General features: G+C 42.3%; 1 protein-coding gene and 1 pseudogene across 2 annotated transcripts in view; both read left to right on the top strand.

Annotated features, from left to right (window-relative positions):
- Nucleotides 1-1,687, top strand: part of LOC311146919 (receptor-type tyrosine-protein phosphatase F-like) — a 144,991-nt pseudogene extending 143,304 nt beyond the window's left edge. The window contains exon 24 of the transcript in view: nucleotides 1,619-1,687. The product of the transcript in view is annotated as a receptor-type tyrosine-protein phosphatase F-like (transcript). The remainder of the gene's footprint in view (nucleotides 1-1,618) is intronic.
- A 3,168-nt stretch (nucleotides 1,688-4,855) lies between these two features.
- Nucleotides 4,856-10,271, top strand: LOC311146918 (la-related protein 6-like; the record flags this gene model as incomplete). Its single annotated transcript, XM_084183542.1, has 4 exons — nucleotides 4,856-4,980; nucleotides 5,140-5,341; nucleotides 8,877-9,226; nucleotides 9,473-10,271. 4 exons carry the CDS (start codon nucleotides 4,856-4,858, stop codon nucleotides 10,269-10,271), a joined length of 1,476 nt encoding a protein of 491 aa, XP_084039668.1.
- Between the last annotated feature and the right edge of the window lie 5,008 nt (nucleotides 10,272-15,279).

Here is a 15,279-nt window from a genome sequence, read left to right as displayed (position 1 = left end):
ATAGTGTGTGGTTTTATAGCGTAGCGGGCTTAGCCATTCACCGTGGGAATGATTCAAGTCCAACGGTCAAGTGCGGCCTTTTCCCAAGATCTAAGGGCGCTCTCTGGTTGAATTTTTACATTTTGATTTCAATAATTTTCATTTCAATTTTTAAGGTTAACCACATTACAATGATTTTAAGAGACATAGACGATATTATTATTATATTATTATTATTATTTATTTATTTTTACCAGGTTTTTGGAAATTGTCCCGCGACCCCATTTTCATTTCAGGTGACCCCACGTGGGGTCACGACCCCTAGTTTGGGAACCGCTGATGTAAACCATATGCCATGGCCGTCTCAGTCACCAGATCTCAACGCAATTGAACATTTATGGGAGATTCTGGAGTGACACCTGAGACAGCGTTTTCCTAGCCTGGGTACCAGTCTCATTAGCTAATCCACTCCCTGTACTCCATGTCATGTGCCAAAGAGACTGGCCTTTCTTCCATCTTCAAAAATGAACATTCTATCATTAATAAGCTCGAGGAGAACAGAGGATTTGATCCTGATTCGATCACACTCACAGCTATCCTCCAATCACAACGATTAAACAAATATTGGAACTTTTGTTCTCCACAGAACACGTTGGTACCAGTTGCTAAGCAACCATTTTTTGATAGTCCAGACAAAACCAGTCCGTCAAAAGTTGCTAGGTCACGTCTAAATTCTCAAAGTAAATACATACTGCAATTCCACCCACAAGACGTCTCAAAATACAATAACTTGCCTAGATAACAGCTAAATGTTTGTTTTTGATAATTTGTTTGTTAATTCTATGTTGTCATGGAAAATATTAATGTTATTTCCAGCGCTTATCTTTGACAATGATAAGGAGTGGCAAGGAGTGGACAGTTAGCTAAAGATACCAGTACTCAGACTAGGATTTCCACCACCATCAACAAAACACAAAATTATGGAATTTCTCGTGGAAGAATGGTGTCGCATCCCTCCAATAGAGTTCCAGACACTTGTAGAATCTATGCCAAGATGCATTGAAGCTGTTCTGGCTCGTGGTGGCCCAGCGCGCTATTAAGACACTTTATGTAGGTGTTTCCTTTATTTTGGCAGTTACCTGTACATTAAAATGACTAAAACCAAATCGAAACTGTATAGAAATGATAATGGACCTACATTCATACAGTTTCTTGACTGTGTCCAGCACGCTAATAATCACCAAATGAAATTCCAAGAACAATGGATAGAGGCCTATTTTGAGCAAATTTTGAAGGTGAAGATAACGCATTTTTCGTGCGGCCCTCTGGACCTCATTGAAGACCGAATGCGGCCCCCGGAGAAAAATGAGTTTGACACCCCTGCTGTACAGGCTGTTGGTGTTGTTGTAGTTGTTGTTAGTTTGACTTTATTGAGTGACGTTCCCCAACTACTACTCCACACCACCCTATTGCTTACCCATGACTATCTCTCAGCCCTCCACACAATAGTAAAACGTTGAAATCAGTTGAAAATATGTTACAATCAATGAAAACAAAGCTGCAAGGAGTAATACTAACTTATAAATGATAGATACTGCATCTACTGTATATGATATGATTCCTCTTTCTCTCTCTTTAGGACCAGTATCAGCTGTGCTACAGGGCAGCTCTGGAGTACCTGGGCAGTTTTGACCACTATGCAACGTAACCAGCCTCTGGTACTGAGTGTCCCATCTCAGCCACCGTACCTGTATCAACCCAACAACCTGACTCGTCACCTGACCTGACCCTGCCACAGCTACCCTACCACAAGGGAGGAGGGAGGTGCCACTGTCACCAAGCGACAGGTTCAACCATTCACATTCAACCAATCACAGAGGTCTACTACTACTCCGATTTATGAAAAACACCCTAAATAGATTGCTTTAAAAACAAACAATACCATGATCACGACAACTTTTCGTATGGGCGTGAGCGACAGTTCTGACTGAGTTCCGGTCTCTGCTCTGAAATTCGCCAACCAACCTCCCCTTTTGTCTAAGGCTACTGGTAGGACTAATAGATTATATTATATTTTATTATTTTATTATTGTTATTATGAAATATCATTTTGAATAATGTTATTATTATTTAGTTTTTATAATCATTTTAATAACATCAGACATTTATTTTGTCGTAATAGCCTATCTGGCACCTTAATTTTTGTTTTTCCATAATCAGTCCATTTTAGTTATTTGTATTTTCTAGGTTATTTTAGCACAAGGGACCTGCATTTTTTAACTTGTTGCTAGATACTAATACAGGAGAGCCACTGTTTGTTCTCCGTTTGTCTTTGTATCATCATTTTATTGTTTATTATTCTCATGTATTTTTCGGTCTTATTCGTTTTAAAATGAAGTGGGGTTAACTTTGAAAAAACTATTAAAAAACTATTTTTTTTAAAAGATTCAAAAGCATACACCAAACGCCGTGATAGAGGTACTACGTATATAAACCACAGTAGCTAGCAAAAAACTTGAAATCAACTAACGACAACTAAATCGGCATTGTACAGAAACTCAGAGACATTATGATTTCAACAACAGACGGCATTGGGCCTTCAATATAGTAAGCTAACCAGAGAATAAATCTGACTTTTATACCCAACAGGAGTTCTCTATATGAATCATATTGTGCCCAGCGATGATTATCAATGATTGGATAGTCTCAGTGACTAGGGGTTGGATAGTCTCTGCCTAGGGGTTGGACCATAGGGACTCAGGCCACTAACACTGGACCCCCTGTATAGAATACTACCATTCCTACTGGAGGGACACAGACAGAGACACATAAAGCCTCTGGACCCTCCAACCAAACTGCTATTATTTTATACAGAAATAGAAATTATAAATATATATAATTACGATTGATTATATATACACCACCAGTCAAAGGTTTGGACACACCTACTCATTCAAGGGGTTTTCTTTATTTTTACTATTTTTTACATTGTTGAATAATAGTGAAGACATCAAAACTATGAAATAACAGATGTGGAATCATATAGTAACCAAAAAAGTGTTAAACAAATCAAAATATATGTTATATTTGAGATTCTTCAAATAGCCTCCCTTTGCCTTGATGACAGCTTTGCACACTCTTGGCATTCTCTCAACCAGCTTCACCTGGAATGCTTTTCCAACAGTCTTAAAGGAGTTCCCACATATGCTGAGCACTTGTTGACTGCGTTTCCTTCACTCCGCGGTCCGACCCATCCCAAACCATCTCAATTTGGTTGAGGTCAGGGGATTGTGGAGGCCAGGTCATCTGATGCAGCAAAGAGAAACCCTTGAATGAGTAGATGTGTCCAAACTTTTGACTGGTACTGTATGTGCAATTATACATAGATATATACTACAGCTTCAAACTATAATGTTAAAATGATCCACTCTCTTGTTGTACCGACTCAGAAGAAAGTAAAGAGAAGGAAAGAGAGAATCTGTATTATACCATTATATCTACTGTACTACCATAGCAACCTGAACGACAAGGGGTTGGGGAAGTTCCATTTTCAGGGACTGTTGTATACACAGTCTGTTTTCTATTTGTTGATAAAGACCTAGAATTTAAAAAAAGATGTTGCTGGAAAAAAAACTAATTGATGTTAATAAAGTTGAATATATATACATATATATATTTTTTTTACATATTCCGTGTTTGTGATATTTTTTTCTCCCTCTCAGATTAATTAAGTAAATACAGGTTCTTAAAAAAGTATTCATACCCCTTGACTTGTTCCACATTTTCGTATGTTACAGCCTCAATTCAAAATGGATTGAATAGATTTTTTTTGTCACCCATCTACACACAATACCCCATAATGACAAAGTGAAAATATGTTTTTACTCCTGAACTTATTTAGGCTTGCCATAACAAAGGGGTTGAATAGTCAAGACATTTCAGCTGTTCATTTTTTATTATTTTGTAAACATTTCTAAAAACATAATTCCACTTTGACATTATGTTGTATTGTGCGTAGGCCAGTGACATAAAATCTCAATTTTATCCATTTTAAATTCAGGCTGTAACACAACAAAATGTGGAAAAAGGTGTGTGAATACTTTCTGAAGGCACTGTATCTATTGCCCTGTTGTTCCTGTGTCAAATATGACTCACATTTCACAGGAAAGTGCCTTTATAGCTATGGATTTTCTTACCACAATAACTATACTTTACTTTATTATATTTATTTGATAGGGTCAATCATAGAAATAAGAATGAATAGAATGGGCTTGGAAACTCTAACCCTGGCAATTTGACTGGTAAACTCATGGGTACACTCACAATGGCTTCCTGGTATTGTGATGTAATAATTTCCATGGTAATGTAGAATGTTCATTCAAATTATGCTAACTGATGTGGCTCGTAATGTCATTTGAGTTGATTCAACAAATCACAGCACAGATTGATGTGCACACTTCCTGCTTTTACTTCCTGCCTTTACTTCCTGCTTTGCTCTTATGGGTACACTCGCAATGGCCGCCACCCATTATGCCATCATTTACTTGAATGGGGACACCTGTTCTATTCATTCTTATTTCTATGGTGTCAATGCTCAATATTTCTGTAAATGTGCCATTACATGAATTACCTGAACAAAGGGGGAAAAGAAGATGTAAGATGGCCATAGAATGTTGCATTGTTGCATCACCAGCTGTAGGATCACCCATTACTCTAAGCTCTAGATTGCTGATGATTGGAAGTACGGAATCACAGAACTCAAACATGTCACAATGGACCAGAAGGTACTAAACCCTGTGTAGATGTTCTGTGGCTTCACATTCAGAAGAATCTCCCCTGCCCTCGACCTGGCTTGCTGCTCTCCCTCGCAGGCAGCATGTCCTCAGCAGCCTGTGTTTCGGAGAACCCAAGGCAAAGCCCTTTCACCCCAGGACGCTACCCAGACATACCCATGTCTCCAACTGCCCTCTCTAAAGGCGACACACTGAGTTGCCAGGATGGGTAAGATTTCAGATGATCAACTCACATAGAAAACATTGTACCTTGTTGATTTATATTGCATAGGTCTGTAGAGAATCAGAATGTCAATTCATATAGAAATAATGCCTTTTTGATTTGTGTTTTATATTGAGATGCTAAGAGAAGCTGATTGTCCCATAGGCTCTTCACTAAACGTGCTAGCCAATCGGCGGAGGCCTGCGGCGTGACATCAGGGTCATGTGACCTGAGCAGGCAGATCGTGTCCCAGTTGGAGTGCTACCTGTCCAATGAACACCTGGCAGAGGACGGCTTCCTGCTCAAACATGTCCAGAGGAACAGGATGGGATACGTCAGCCTCAAGCTGCTCACCTCCTTCAAAAAGGTAATGCCAGCGTTATGAGATCAAGATGGTTCCCTCATTTGGTATTTGGTATTTTATTAGGATCCCCATTAGCTGTTGCAAAAGCAGCAGCTACTCTTCCTGGGGTCCTCACAAAACATGAAACATGACATAATACAGAACATTAATAGACAACAGTTCAAGGACAGAACTACATTAAAATTAAAATATTTTCAAAAGTCACACGTAGCCTACATATCAATACATACACACAAACTATCTAGGTCAAATAAAGGAGAGGCATTGTGCCGTGAGGTGTTGCTTTATCTCTTTTTTGAAACCAGGTTTGCTGTTTATTTGAGCAATATGAGATGGAACGGAGTTCCAAGCAATAATGGCTCTATATAATACTGTACGCTTTCTTGAATTTGTTCTGGATTTGGGGACTGTGAGAAGACCCCTGGTAGCATGTCTGGTGGGGTGGGGTTGACAACTCCGTTGTGTCCTCCTCCCAGAGTGCAAAGAGCCTTGGCGTGACCCTGGACAACACTCTGTCGTTCTCCGCTAACATCAAGGCGGTGACCCGATCCTGTATGCTCTACAACATTCACAGAGTACGACCCTGCCTTACACAGGAAGCGGCACAGGTCCTAATCCAGGCACTTGTCATCTACCGTCTGGATTACTGCAACTCGCTGTTGGCTGGGCTCCCTGCCTGTGCCATTAAACCCCTACAACTCATCCAGAACGCCGCAGCCCGTCTGGTGTTCAACCTTCCCAAGTTCTCTCACGTCACCCCGCTCCTCCGCACACTCCACTTGCCTACGGAGCTGTGAGGGGAACGGCACCTCCGTACCTTCAGGCTCTGATCAGTCCCTACACTCAAACGAGGGCATTGCGTTCATCCACCTCTGGCCTGCTGGCTCCCCTACCTCTGCGGAAGCACAGTTCCCGCTCAGCCCAGTCAAAACTGTTCGCTGCTCTGGCACCCCAATGGTGGAACAAGCTCCCTCACGACGCCAGGACAGCGGAGTCACTCACCACCTTCCGGAGACACTTGAACCCCACCTCTTTAAGGAATACCTGGGATAGGATAAAGTAAACCTTCTACCCCCCCTTACCCCACCCCAAAAAATAAAAAATAAATAAAATAAAAATAACAATTGTAAAGTTGTTGTCCCACTGGCTATCATAAGGTGAATGCACCAATTTGTAAGTCGCTCTGGATAAGAGCGTCTGCTAAATGACGAAAATGTAAAAATGTAATGTAAATGGGTAAGTGTGTGTGTCAGAGCTGTGTGTAAGTTGAGTATGCAAACAATTTTGGATTTTCAACACAATGTTTCTTATAAAAAGAATAAGTGATACAGTCAGTCTCTCATCAACTCTTAGCAAAGAGAGACTGGCATGCATAGTATTTATATCAGCCCTCTGATTACAATGAAGAGCAAGACGTGCCGCTCTGTTCATTTACTCCAATGACTCTTAAACTTCTAATTCAAGAATTCCTCACAGCCAATTTACTATGCTGGTGAACATTATATAAGCCTGGTCAGAAAAATATTGTGCTGTCTTGCCAACTACAATGACCAAAGGAGTTGACAAGACAGCTCAAATAGATCTGGGACCAGGCTATGTGGATATTGGTTATGGTTTGAAAACACACAACCCAAAGCAAACCTATTGTACGTACGCTATGTTCAACAAACCAAACCTGGGCCATATTTAGTAGCCAAACGTTGAACACTGCAGATAGAAATGCCATGAAGAGATGCCATGAATAGAACAAACATGCCTCACTGACATGTAGATTTGGAGGATAATGTGATTCCTTATTCTACATGTCAGTGAGGCATGTTTGTTCTACATATCATATTTACAGGTACTAAGCTCGCTATATACCCTGTTCCTATAGTAACAACAGTGCCTTACAAAAGTCTTCACCCCCCTTGGCATTTTTCCTATTTTGTTGCATTACAACCTGTAAATTAAATGGATTTTTATTTGGATTTCATGTAATGGACATACACAAAATAGTCCAAATTGGAGAAGTGAAATTAAAAAAATAACTTGTTTCAAAAAATTCTACAAAATAAATCACGGAAAAGTGGTGCGTGCATATGTATTCACCCACTTTGCTATGAAGCCCCTAAATAAGATCTGGTGCAACCAATTACCTTCAAAAGTCACATAATTAGTTAAATAAAGTCCACCTGTGTGCAATCTAAGTGTCACGTGATCTGTCACATGATCTCAGTATATATACACCTGTTTTGAAAGGTCCCAGAGTCTGCAACACCACTAAGCAAGGGGCACCACCAAGCAAGCAGTACCATGAAGACCAAGGAGCTCTCCAAACAGGTCAGGGACAAAGTTGTGGAGAAGTACAGATCAGGGTTGGGGTATAAAAAAATATCCGAAACATTGAACATCCCACGGAGTACCATTAAATCCATTATTAAAAAATTGAAAGAATATGGCACCACAACAAACCTGCCAAGAGAGGGCCGCCCACCAAAACTCACGAACCAGGCAAGGAGGGCATTAATCCGAGAGGCAACAAAGAGACCAAAGATAACCCTGAAGGCGCTGCAAAGCCCCACAGTGGAGATTGGAGTATCTGTCCATAGGACCACTTTAAGCCGTACACTCCACAGAACTGGGCTTTACGGAAGAGTGGCCAGAAAAAAGCCATTGTTTAAAGAAATAAATAAGCAAAGACGTTTGGTGTTCGCCAAAAGGCATGTGGGAGACTCCCCAAACATATGGAAGAAGGTACTCTGGTCAGATGAGACTAAAGGAAGACGCTATGTCTGGCGCAAATCCAACACCTCTCATCACCCCGAGAACACCATCCCCATGTTTTGAATTGAAGGAATGATGGATGTTGCTAAATACAGGGAAATTCTTGAGGGAAACCTGTTTCAGTCTTCCAGAGATTTGAGATGGGACGGAGGTTCACCTTTCAGCAGGACAATGACCCTAAGCATACTGCTAATGCAGTACTAGAGTGGTTTAAGGAGAAACATTTAAATGTCTTGGAATGGCCTAGTCAAAACCCAGACCTCAATCCAATTGAGAATCTGTGGTATGACTTAAAGATTGCTGTACACCAGTGGAACACATCCAACTTGATGGAGCTGGAGCAGTTTTGCCTTGAAGAATGGGCAAAAATCCCAGTGGCTAGAAGTGCCAAGCTTATAGAGACATACCCCAAGAGACTTGGAGCTGTAATTGCTGCAAAAGGTGGCTCTACAAAGTATTGACTTTGGGGGGTTGAATATGTATGCATGCTCAAGTTTTTCATTTTTTTGTCGTTTGTTTCACCCCCAAAAAATATTTTGCATCTTCAAAGTGGTAGGCATGTTGTGTAAATCAAATGATACAAACCCCCCAAAAATCCCTTTTAATTCCAGGTTGTAAGACAACAAAATAAGAAAAATGCCAAGGGGGTTGAATACTTTCTCAAGCCACTGTATATCTGAATGTTCCAAAACGTTGCATCCTCATATGCCGTCAATGTAAATAATAATGTGTACTTGATTGACCTGCCTGGTAAAATACCTGTGTGTCTCAGATGAAGGAGCTGACGAGAGACTGGCGCACCACCCTGGCCGGAGCGCTGTGCTCTGATTCGCTGGAGGTCAACAGGGAAGGGACCAAAGTGAGGCGCAGAGAGCCTCTGCCTGATTGGCTGCTGAGCACCCCCAACAGCAAGCTGCTACTAGCCTGGAACCTGTTTGGTGAGAACACAGGAAGTGGCTTCACTACCCTCAGCAGCTTGGACCAGCAGGGAGTCCTAGAGAAAGCTCTGAAGCTGTTCAGTGCCCACGCTGCCGTGGCCTCGCTCCGTATCCTCCGTCCTGGGAAAGAGCTTCCTAAGGAGCTGAGACGCCATGCCAGGAGGCACGCCGAGCTGGGTAGCAGGTAAAACCAAAGACAGCGTTTGTTGACTATTGATCATCAATATTGTCCTCTATTAGGGAAGCCTCTATGAAGTTCTGAACATTGCTTCTGACTTTAGAGACATGTTAGTGTAGTTTTACAGGACTGACAGACAGGGGTGCGGTTAGCCTGTCTTATATACATAATTACAGAGAAATGCACTGCAAAACTATTGTGCTGTGGGAAAATATGTCAAAATGTCTCAACTGTTGTTTTCCATGTCATCAGGACGTGTGCTGTGGTGGAGTTTGAGACCCTGGAGGGGGCCAGGTTGGCCTACCGAGCCCTGCAGAGAGGAAGAGCAGAGGGGGCCGAGGTGTGTGTCGCACCCCTGGGCAGCCCTGGCACGCGCTCCCCCCCCTCCTCCTCGTCCCACCCCACCAACCAGGATGAGGCAGCGGAGGAGGAGGGTGAGGAGGACCGCGAGCCGGTTGGAGGTCCCGAGGCGACCAAGGTGTCCCAGAAAAAGCCCAAGGTGAAATCTAGATGTTTCACCAACAGCTCCCTTAAGGATCAAGTCCTGTCTAGATGTTTCATAAACAACTCTATGAAGGATCCGGAACTACTGAAGAGCTTAGAGTCTGACCCAGCCCCGACCCAGGCCACAGTCCCAACCCTGGGTTCAGCCCCAGCTAGGCCTACATGCAGCAGGATCCAGCGCCATAAGTACCTGGACAGCCCCCTGGGCCTGGAGGGTCATGGCCAGACATCACACTGGGATAGGCCCTCCTCCCTGGACAGCCATGCGTCCCGCATTCCCCTGGTCCTGTCTAAGCTCCAGGGCTCAAGGTCTGGAGGTGTGGGAAGGAGCAGGTGCTCTGGGGACCATGCACAGGAGAAGGTTGCTTGCCCCTGGGTGCAGCGCCGGAAGGTGGCTGCAAGCGCGGCCCTACTCCACCTGGAGGCCCCGGGCCAGCTGCGGAGACATGCTCTGCCGCTGAGGGTGGTGCGTCTGCCCCATGGACCCTACAGTACCAAAGGCTTCTATGGAGGCAGGGGAAGAGGGAAGCCGCCTCAGCAGCAGTAATCTGTCTGTCTATTTAACAACAAACCCCTTCTGGATGACACCCTGTCTGTCCCTTTAAATGTTTTCGACTGATGAAATTCAATATATTGTAGTGACAAAAAGTTGCCATGATAAAAAAAAAAAAAAGTTAAGTCATCGAAATGAAAGAGAAATAAAACATTTTTCAAATTAAACACACTTAACAGTGTTTGTTGTGAAATACCTGTAAGAACTCTCCATGAGAGCATTTGTGATGTCTGTGTTATTACTCTGTTATTCACTGACACTTGTGTTGTTGCACCAGATCTGGGACCAAGGCCACTGTTGTCCTGCTTTACAATACCTCTTTTTTTTTCTTCTTTTTTTTTTTTACAGTCAAATAGCTCTTAATGGCCATTTAGATGTAATACTTTAATCACCATTTAATGAGCATTGTGTTACCAGTAGAAAAGACTGTTGATGCATCCCAATTCCCTACCTCAGGGCTCTCCAACCCTGTTCCTGGAGAGCTACCCAGTTGTAACTAACCTGATTCAGCTTATGAAACAGCTAACTATTAAAATTAGGTGCGGTAGATTAGGGATGGAGCGAAAACCTACAGGACGGTAGCTCTCCAGGAACAAGGTTGGCGAGCCCTGCCCTACATAGTGCAATAATTCTGACCAGGGCCTGTCTCTGGTGAAAAGTAGTGCACTATGTAGGGAATAGGGTGCCAATTGGGACCCAGTTGATGTCTCTCCCAACAAGGTCAAGCCTGTACCAGATGACCCTGTGTACGATACTGAGGGATCATCTTAGTATCCGCCTCTTTGAAACACACTCCATTGATTCCAGTGACTCATTTGGTCCAGCCATTAATCCACATGTTGCAGGATTTTCAGGAAGACATGTCTACTTACTACACTGCAGCGTTATTCCAGCCGTTATTACTGTACCTTACAGATAGCTTGTTTCACCTTGAGCCCAGCATTCAGTCAGGCTATATTACAGATGGCACCTGACTCACCTTGACAAGTTTATAGAAGTAGTGACTGAATACTTCCTCACAATCAACCACAAACCTAAACAACGCACAATATAAACCTGGTATTAACCCCAAATGTAAACAAAGAAGGCCTACGCAGTATTAAATCTTAACCAATACATTGCACAGTATGCTGTGACAGTACAGACCAACCATATGCTGAATGTTCCCCACACTTACTAAGGCTGTGCCCCGAATGGCACCCTATTCCCTACATAGTGTACTACTTTTCACCAGGGCCCAAGTAATGCACTATGTAGGGAATAAGGTATAATTTGGGATGCAGCACAAAGCTCAATGGAAAGGATTCCCCTGGATTTCCTACTAATTGTTTCCATGATTTCCGATGATCTGTATATACAAATGCTTTGCTCTCTGTGTAAATCATATTGTATATGTGTGTTATTTTAGCTGATGTAATCCTAAAGCTGTTTGTGAGAGTTCAGAGCAGCATTGAATGAAACCTTGTAATGCACACTCCGAAGTTGCTCCGAAGTCGGATTCAACTTATTGATACTAACAGCTTATGGCAATTCATTGATATTGTGGGTTTTGAGAGCTTATACTTTTATGGGGAAAGAACCTGAAACAACAGCATATGATACAGTACCATGCATATTGTCTGTGGACAATATGCATGGTACTTATTCAGTCTTAAAACCAGGAAGTTATAGTCTGTTGATATTCACTTTTCAGTGTCAGAAAAAGTGTGGTAACACCTCCAAATAAAACACACTTTGTGTAATATAATATGTGATTTGATATGTCCTAACTTCCTGGTAATAAGCATCCATATGTACACTTGCTGTGGAAGCTGAAGAGATAAGGACAGATGAATCCACTTACATGTTATCAACACGAGCAATCTGCACTAATAATAAAAATATATAAACTGTATATACTATTGTTTTTGTTGTCTAATATGAAAGGACAAATAATATTAAGCTATATTTATTTATTTAAAGCTGCAATATGTAACTTTTTCGACGACCTGACAAAATTCGCATAGGAATGAGAGTTAAAGATCTCTCATTCTCATTGAATGCAAGTCTAAGAAGCGGTATACATGTTCTATGTGAGCTATTTCTATGCTTCCCGTTTAGTTTAGTTTTTTATTTTACTTTCGGTTTTGTACACCAGCTTCAAAAAGCTGAAAATACAATAATTTGGGTTATGGAAAATATATTTCACAGCGGTTTAGATGGTACAATGATTCTCTACACTATGCTTGCTTGTTTTATCACAGAAACTGAAATTAGTCGAACTATTAAAATTTTTGCAACCAGGAAACGGCAGATCGATTCCTGCATAGTGCACCTTAAACAGAGTTGTGGACTAGAGTCACAAATTTGATAACTTGAGACTCGATTTGATAGAAAATAAAATAACTTGAGACTTGACTTGGAGCCTCTAGACTCGGGACTCGACTTTGACTTGAAACTGATTACATTAATTTATCTGGACAGGTTTTGTAATGTTTTGTCACTCATTTTGTGGCACAGTCTATGTGGATTACTCTACAAGCAGACAGAGACAGTAGCCGCAGCATCACCCTTGTAAAAAAATTGGCTAGTGAAACGCACACTCTGAACTCTGATTGGACCAGCAAACTGTCAATCAACACAGGTCGGGTGGTGAGCTAGCGAACAGATTGCTGATTCGCTCTAGAGCTATAGGATCAGGTGCAGCGCAAACGTCAAATTATAGGAAGAGAGGATTGTCATAAAGAAATATGCAGCTCCAAAAATTGTTTGGCGAGCAAGAATATGAACTGTTTACTTTACAAGCTCATCAGAAGGTTAAGCCTGATACAGAGGCTAGTTCTTTTGGGCTATTGCCTGTGTATATTTGGTCAATCTACTTGTAAATTCTGCATGCTATGGAGCTTTCACCATTGGATCACCAAGACCTGCCTTGCCTTCTGCTGATCATGCCCTTGCGACTGCTACAAGGTCCCTATTTTACAATTTCATAGGCTAATCAAAATGTGTTGTAGACAAAATAATAAAAAGGGCTGTCTGTTAGCATCAATAAATAGACAAAGAACAACTCATTGAATGTATAATTTTTTTTTTACTTGACTCGACACTTAAACTTGTGATTCGACTTGACTTGCTCTTAAAATGCTTGACTTGGACTTGACTCGAGTCTTGACCCATTCTACATGGGACTCGACTTGAGACTCAGACCTTGTGACTTGAGACTTGCTTGTGACTCGAATAATAGTGACTTGGCCCCACCTCTGGTATAGTCAACAGCAGAATTTACAGCACCTCAAAAAGGGGGGAAAAGTACTTATCTTCAATTAGGAGTGAGAGAATTGGGGTGTTTGTGCATTTGTTTGTCTTTATCCGAGTGCAGCAAAATGCTGGACAAAGGCATCTCGGATGACAGACGCATCCCCAACTGAATCTTCCTTGTGAGCTGCTGCACCCACAGCGACATCAGCGCAGACAAGCAGAAAACTTGGGGTGCAAATAAAACCACCTTTGGGTCAAATTCAGCCCGCAGGCCGCCAGTTGACTTTGGCAGGAGCTCACCGGAGCTGAGAACCGGCACCACAAATGTTCTACTGCTTGAGCTCCTGTTCATTTTATAGAATATTAGCTCAAAAGTATTGTGGAGATTCTGCACCTACATACAAACAGTTCCGGCATCCAACATGAGTACCGGCGCCTATTTCAGTCCAAGTCAAGCATTGTGGAAGGGATTTGGGGGATGGGGGAGGGTATGTTAGAAGTTAGTAGGGCTCTTTTTTTTTTGAAGTGCAGGATTAGGTAGGAGGGTTTACTTTTTCTTAAGGTTTGTTTCTGTATGCTGTGATTGACTACACACTCCAGTAGGTGGCGGCATGCACCTCTAACGTTTGTTTGCGGACCGCCATAATACCATAGAAGAAGGAGATGACAGGGAGAACTTTTGCACCAGCAATTTGGTGCGGCGCAGACCCAGTGGAGAGAGTGATAAAACAGAAAAGACACTGTCTGTACTACTGAGTTTTGATGCAGAGTCTTTACCAGATAGTCAATTTAGGATGTGTCAGTTATCCCGTGAGAGCTTTTGTCCCGAATCCAAATAAAATACAAAATAAAATTGAATTTTATTGTTCACATACACATATATATATATAGCTGATGTTATTGCGGGTGTAGCGAAATGCTTGTATTCCTAGCTCCAACAGTGCAGTAGCATCTAACAATTCACAACAATACACACATCTAAAAGTCAAATATTGGAATTAAGAGATATATCAATATTAGGACGAGCAATGTCGGAGTGGCATTGACTAGAATACAGTAGAATACAGTACATACATATGAAATGAGTAAATCAGTATGTCAATATTATAAAGTGACCAGTGATTCCATGTCTATGTACATAGGGCAGCAGCCTCTAAGATGCAGGGTTGAGTAACCAGGTGGTAGCTGGCTAGTGACAGTGACGAAGTTCAGGGCAGGGTACTGGGTGGAGGCCGGCTAGTGATGGCTATTTAACAGTCTGATGGCCTTGAGATATAAGCTGTTTTTCAGTCTCTCGGTCCCAGCTTTGATGCACCTGTACTGACCTCGTGTTCTGGATGATAGCGGGGTGAACAGGCCGTGGCTCGAGTGGTTGATGTCCTTGATAACCTTTTTGGCCTTCCTGTGACATTGGGTGCTGTAGGCGTCCTGGAGGGCAGGCAGTGTGCCCCCGGTGATGCGTTGGGAAGACCACATCACCCTCTGGAGAGCCCTGCGGTTGCGGGCGGTGCAGTTGCCGTACCAGGCGGTGATGCAGTCCGACAGGTTGCTCTCAATGGTGCATCTGTAAAAGTTTGAGGGTCTTATGGGCCAAGTGAAATTTCTTTAGCCTCTTGAGGTTGAAGAGACGCTGTTGTGCCTTCTTCACCACACTGTCTGTGTGGGTGGACCATTTCAGATTGTCATTGATGTGTACGCCGAGGAACTTGAAAGTTTTCACCTTCTCTACTGTGGTCCCATTGATGTGGATGGGGGCGTGCTTCCT

This window comes from Coregonus lavaretus, assembly GCF_964263955.1.
Source record: "Coregonus lavaretus genome assembly, chromosome: 19".
Lineage (NCBI taxonomy): Eukaryota > Metazoa > Chordata > Actinopteri > Salmoniformes > Salmonidae > Coregonus > Coregonus lavaretus.
This window is presented reverse-complemented; position numbering and strand designations above follow the sequence as displayed.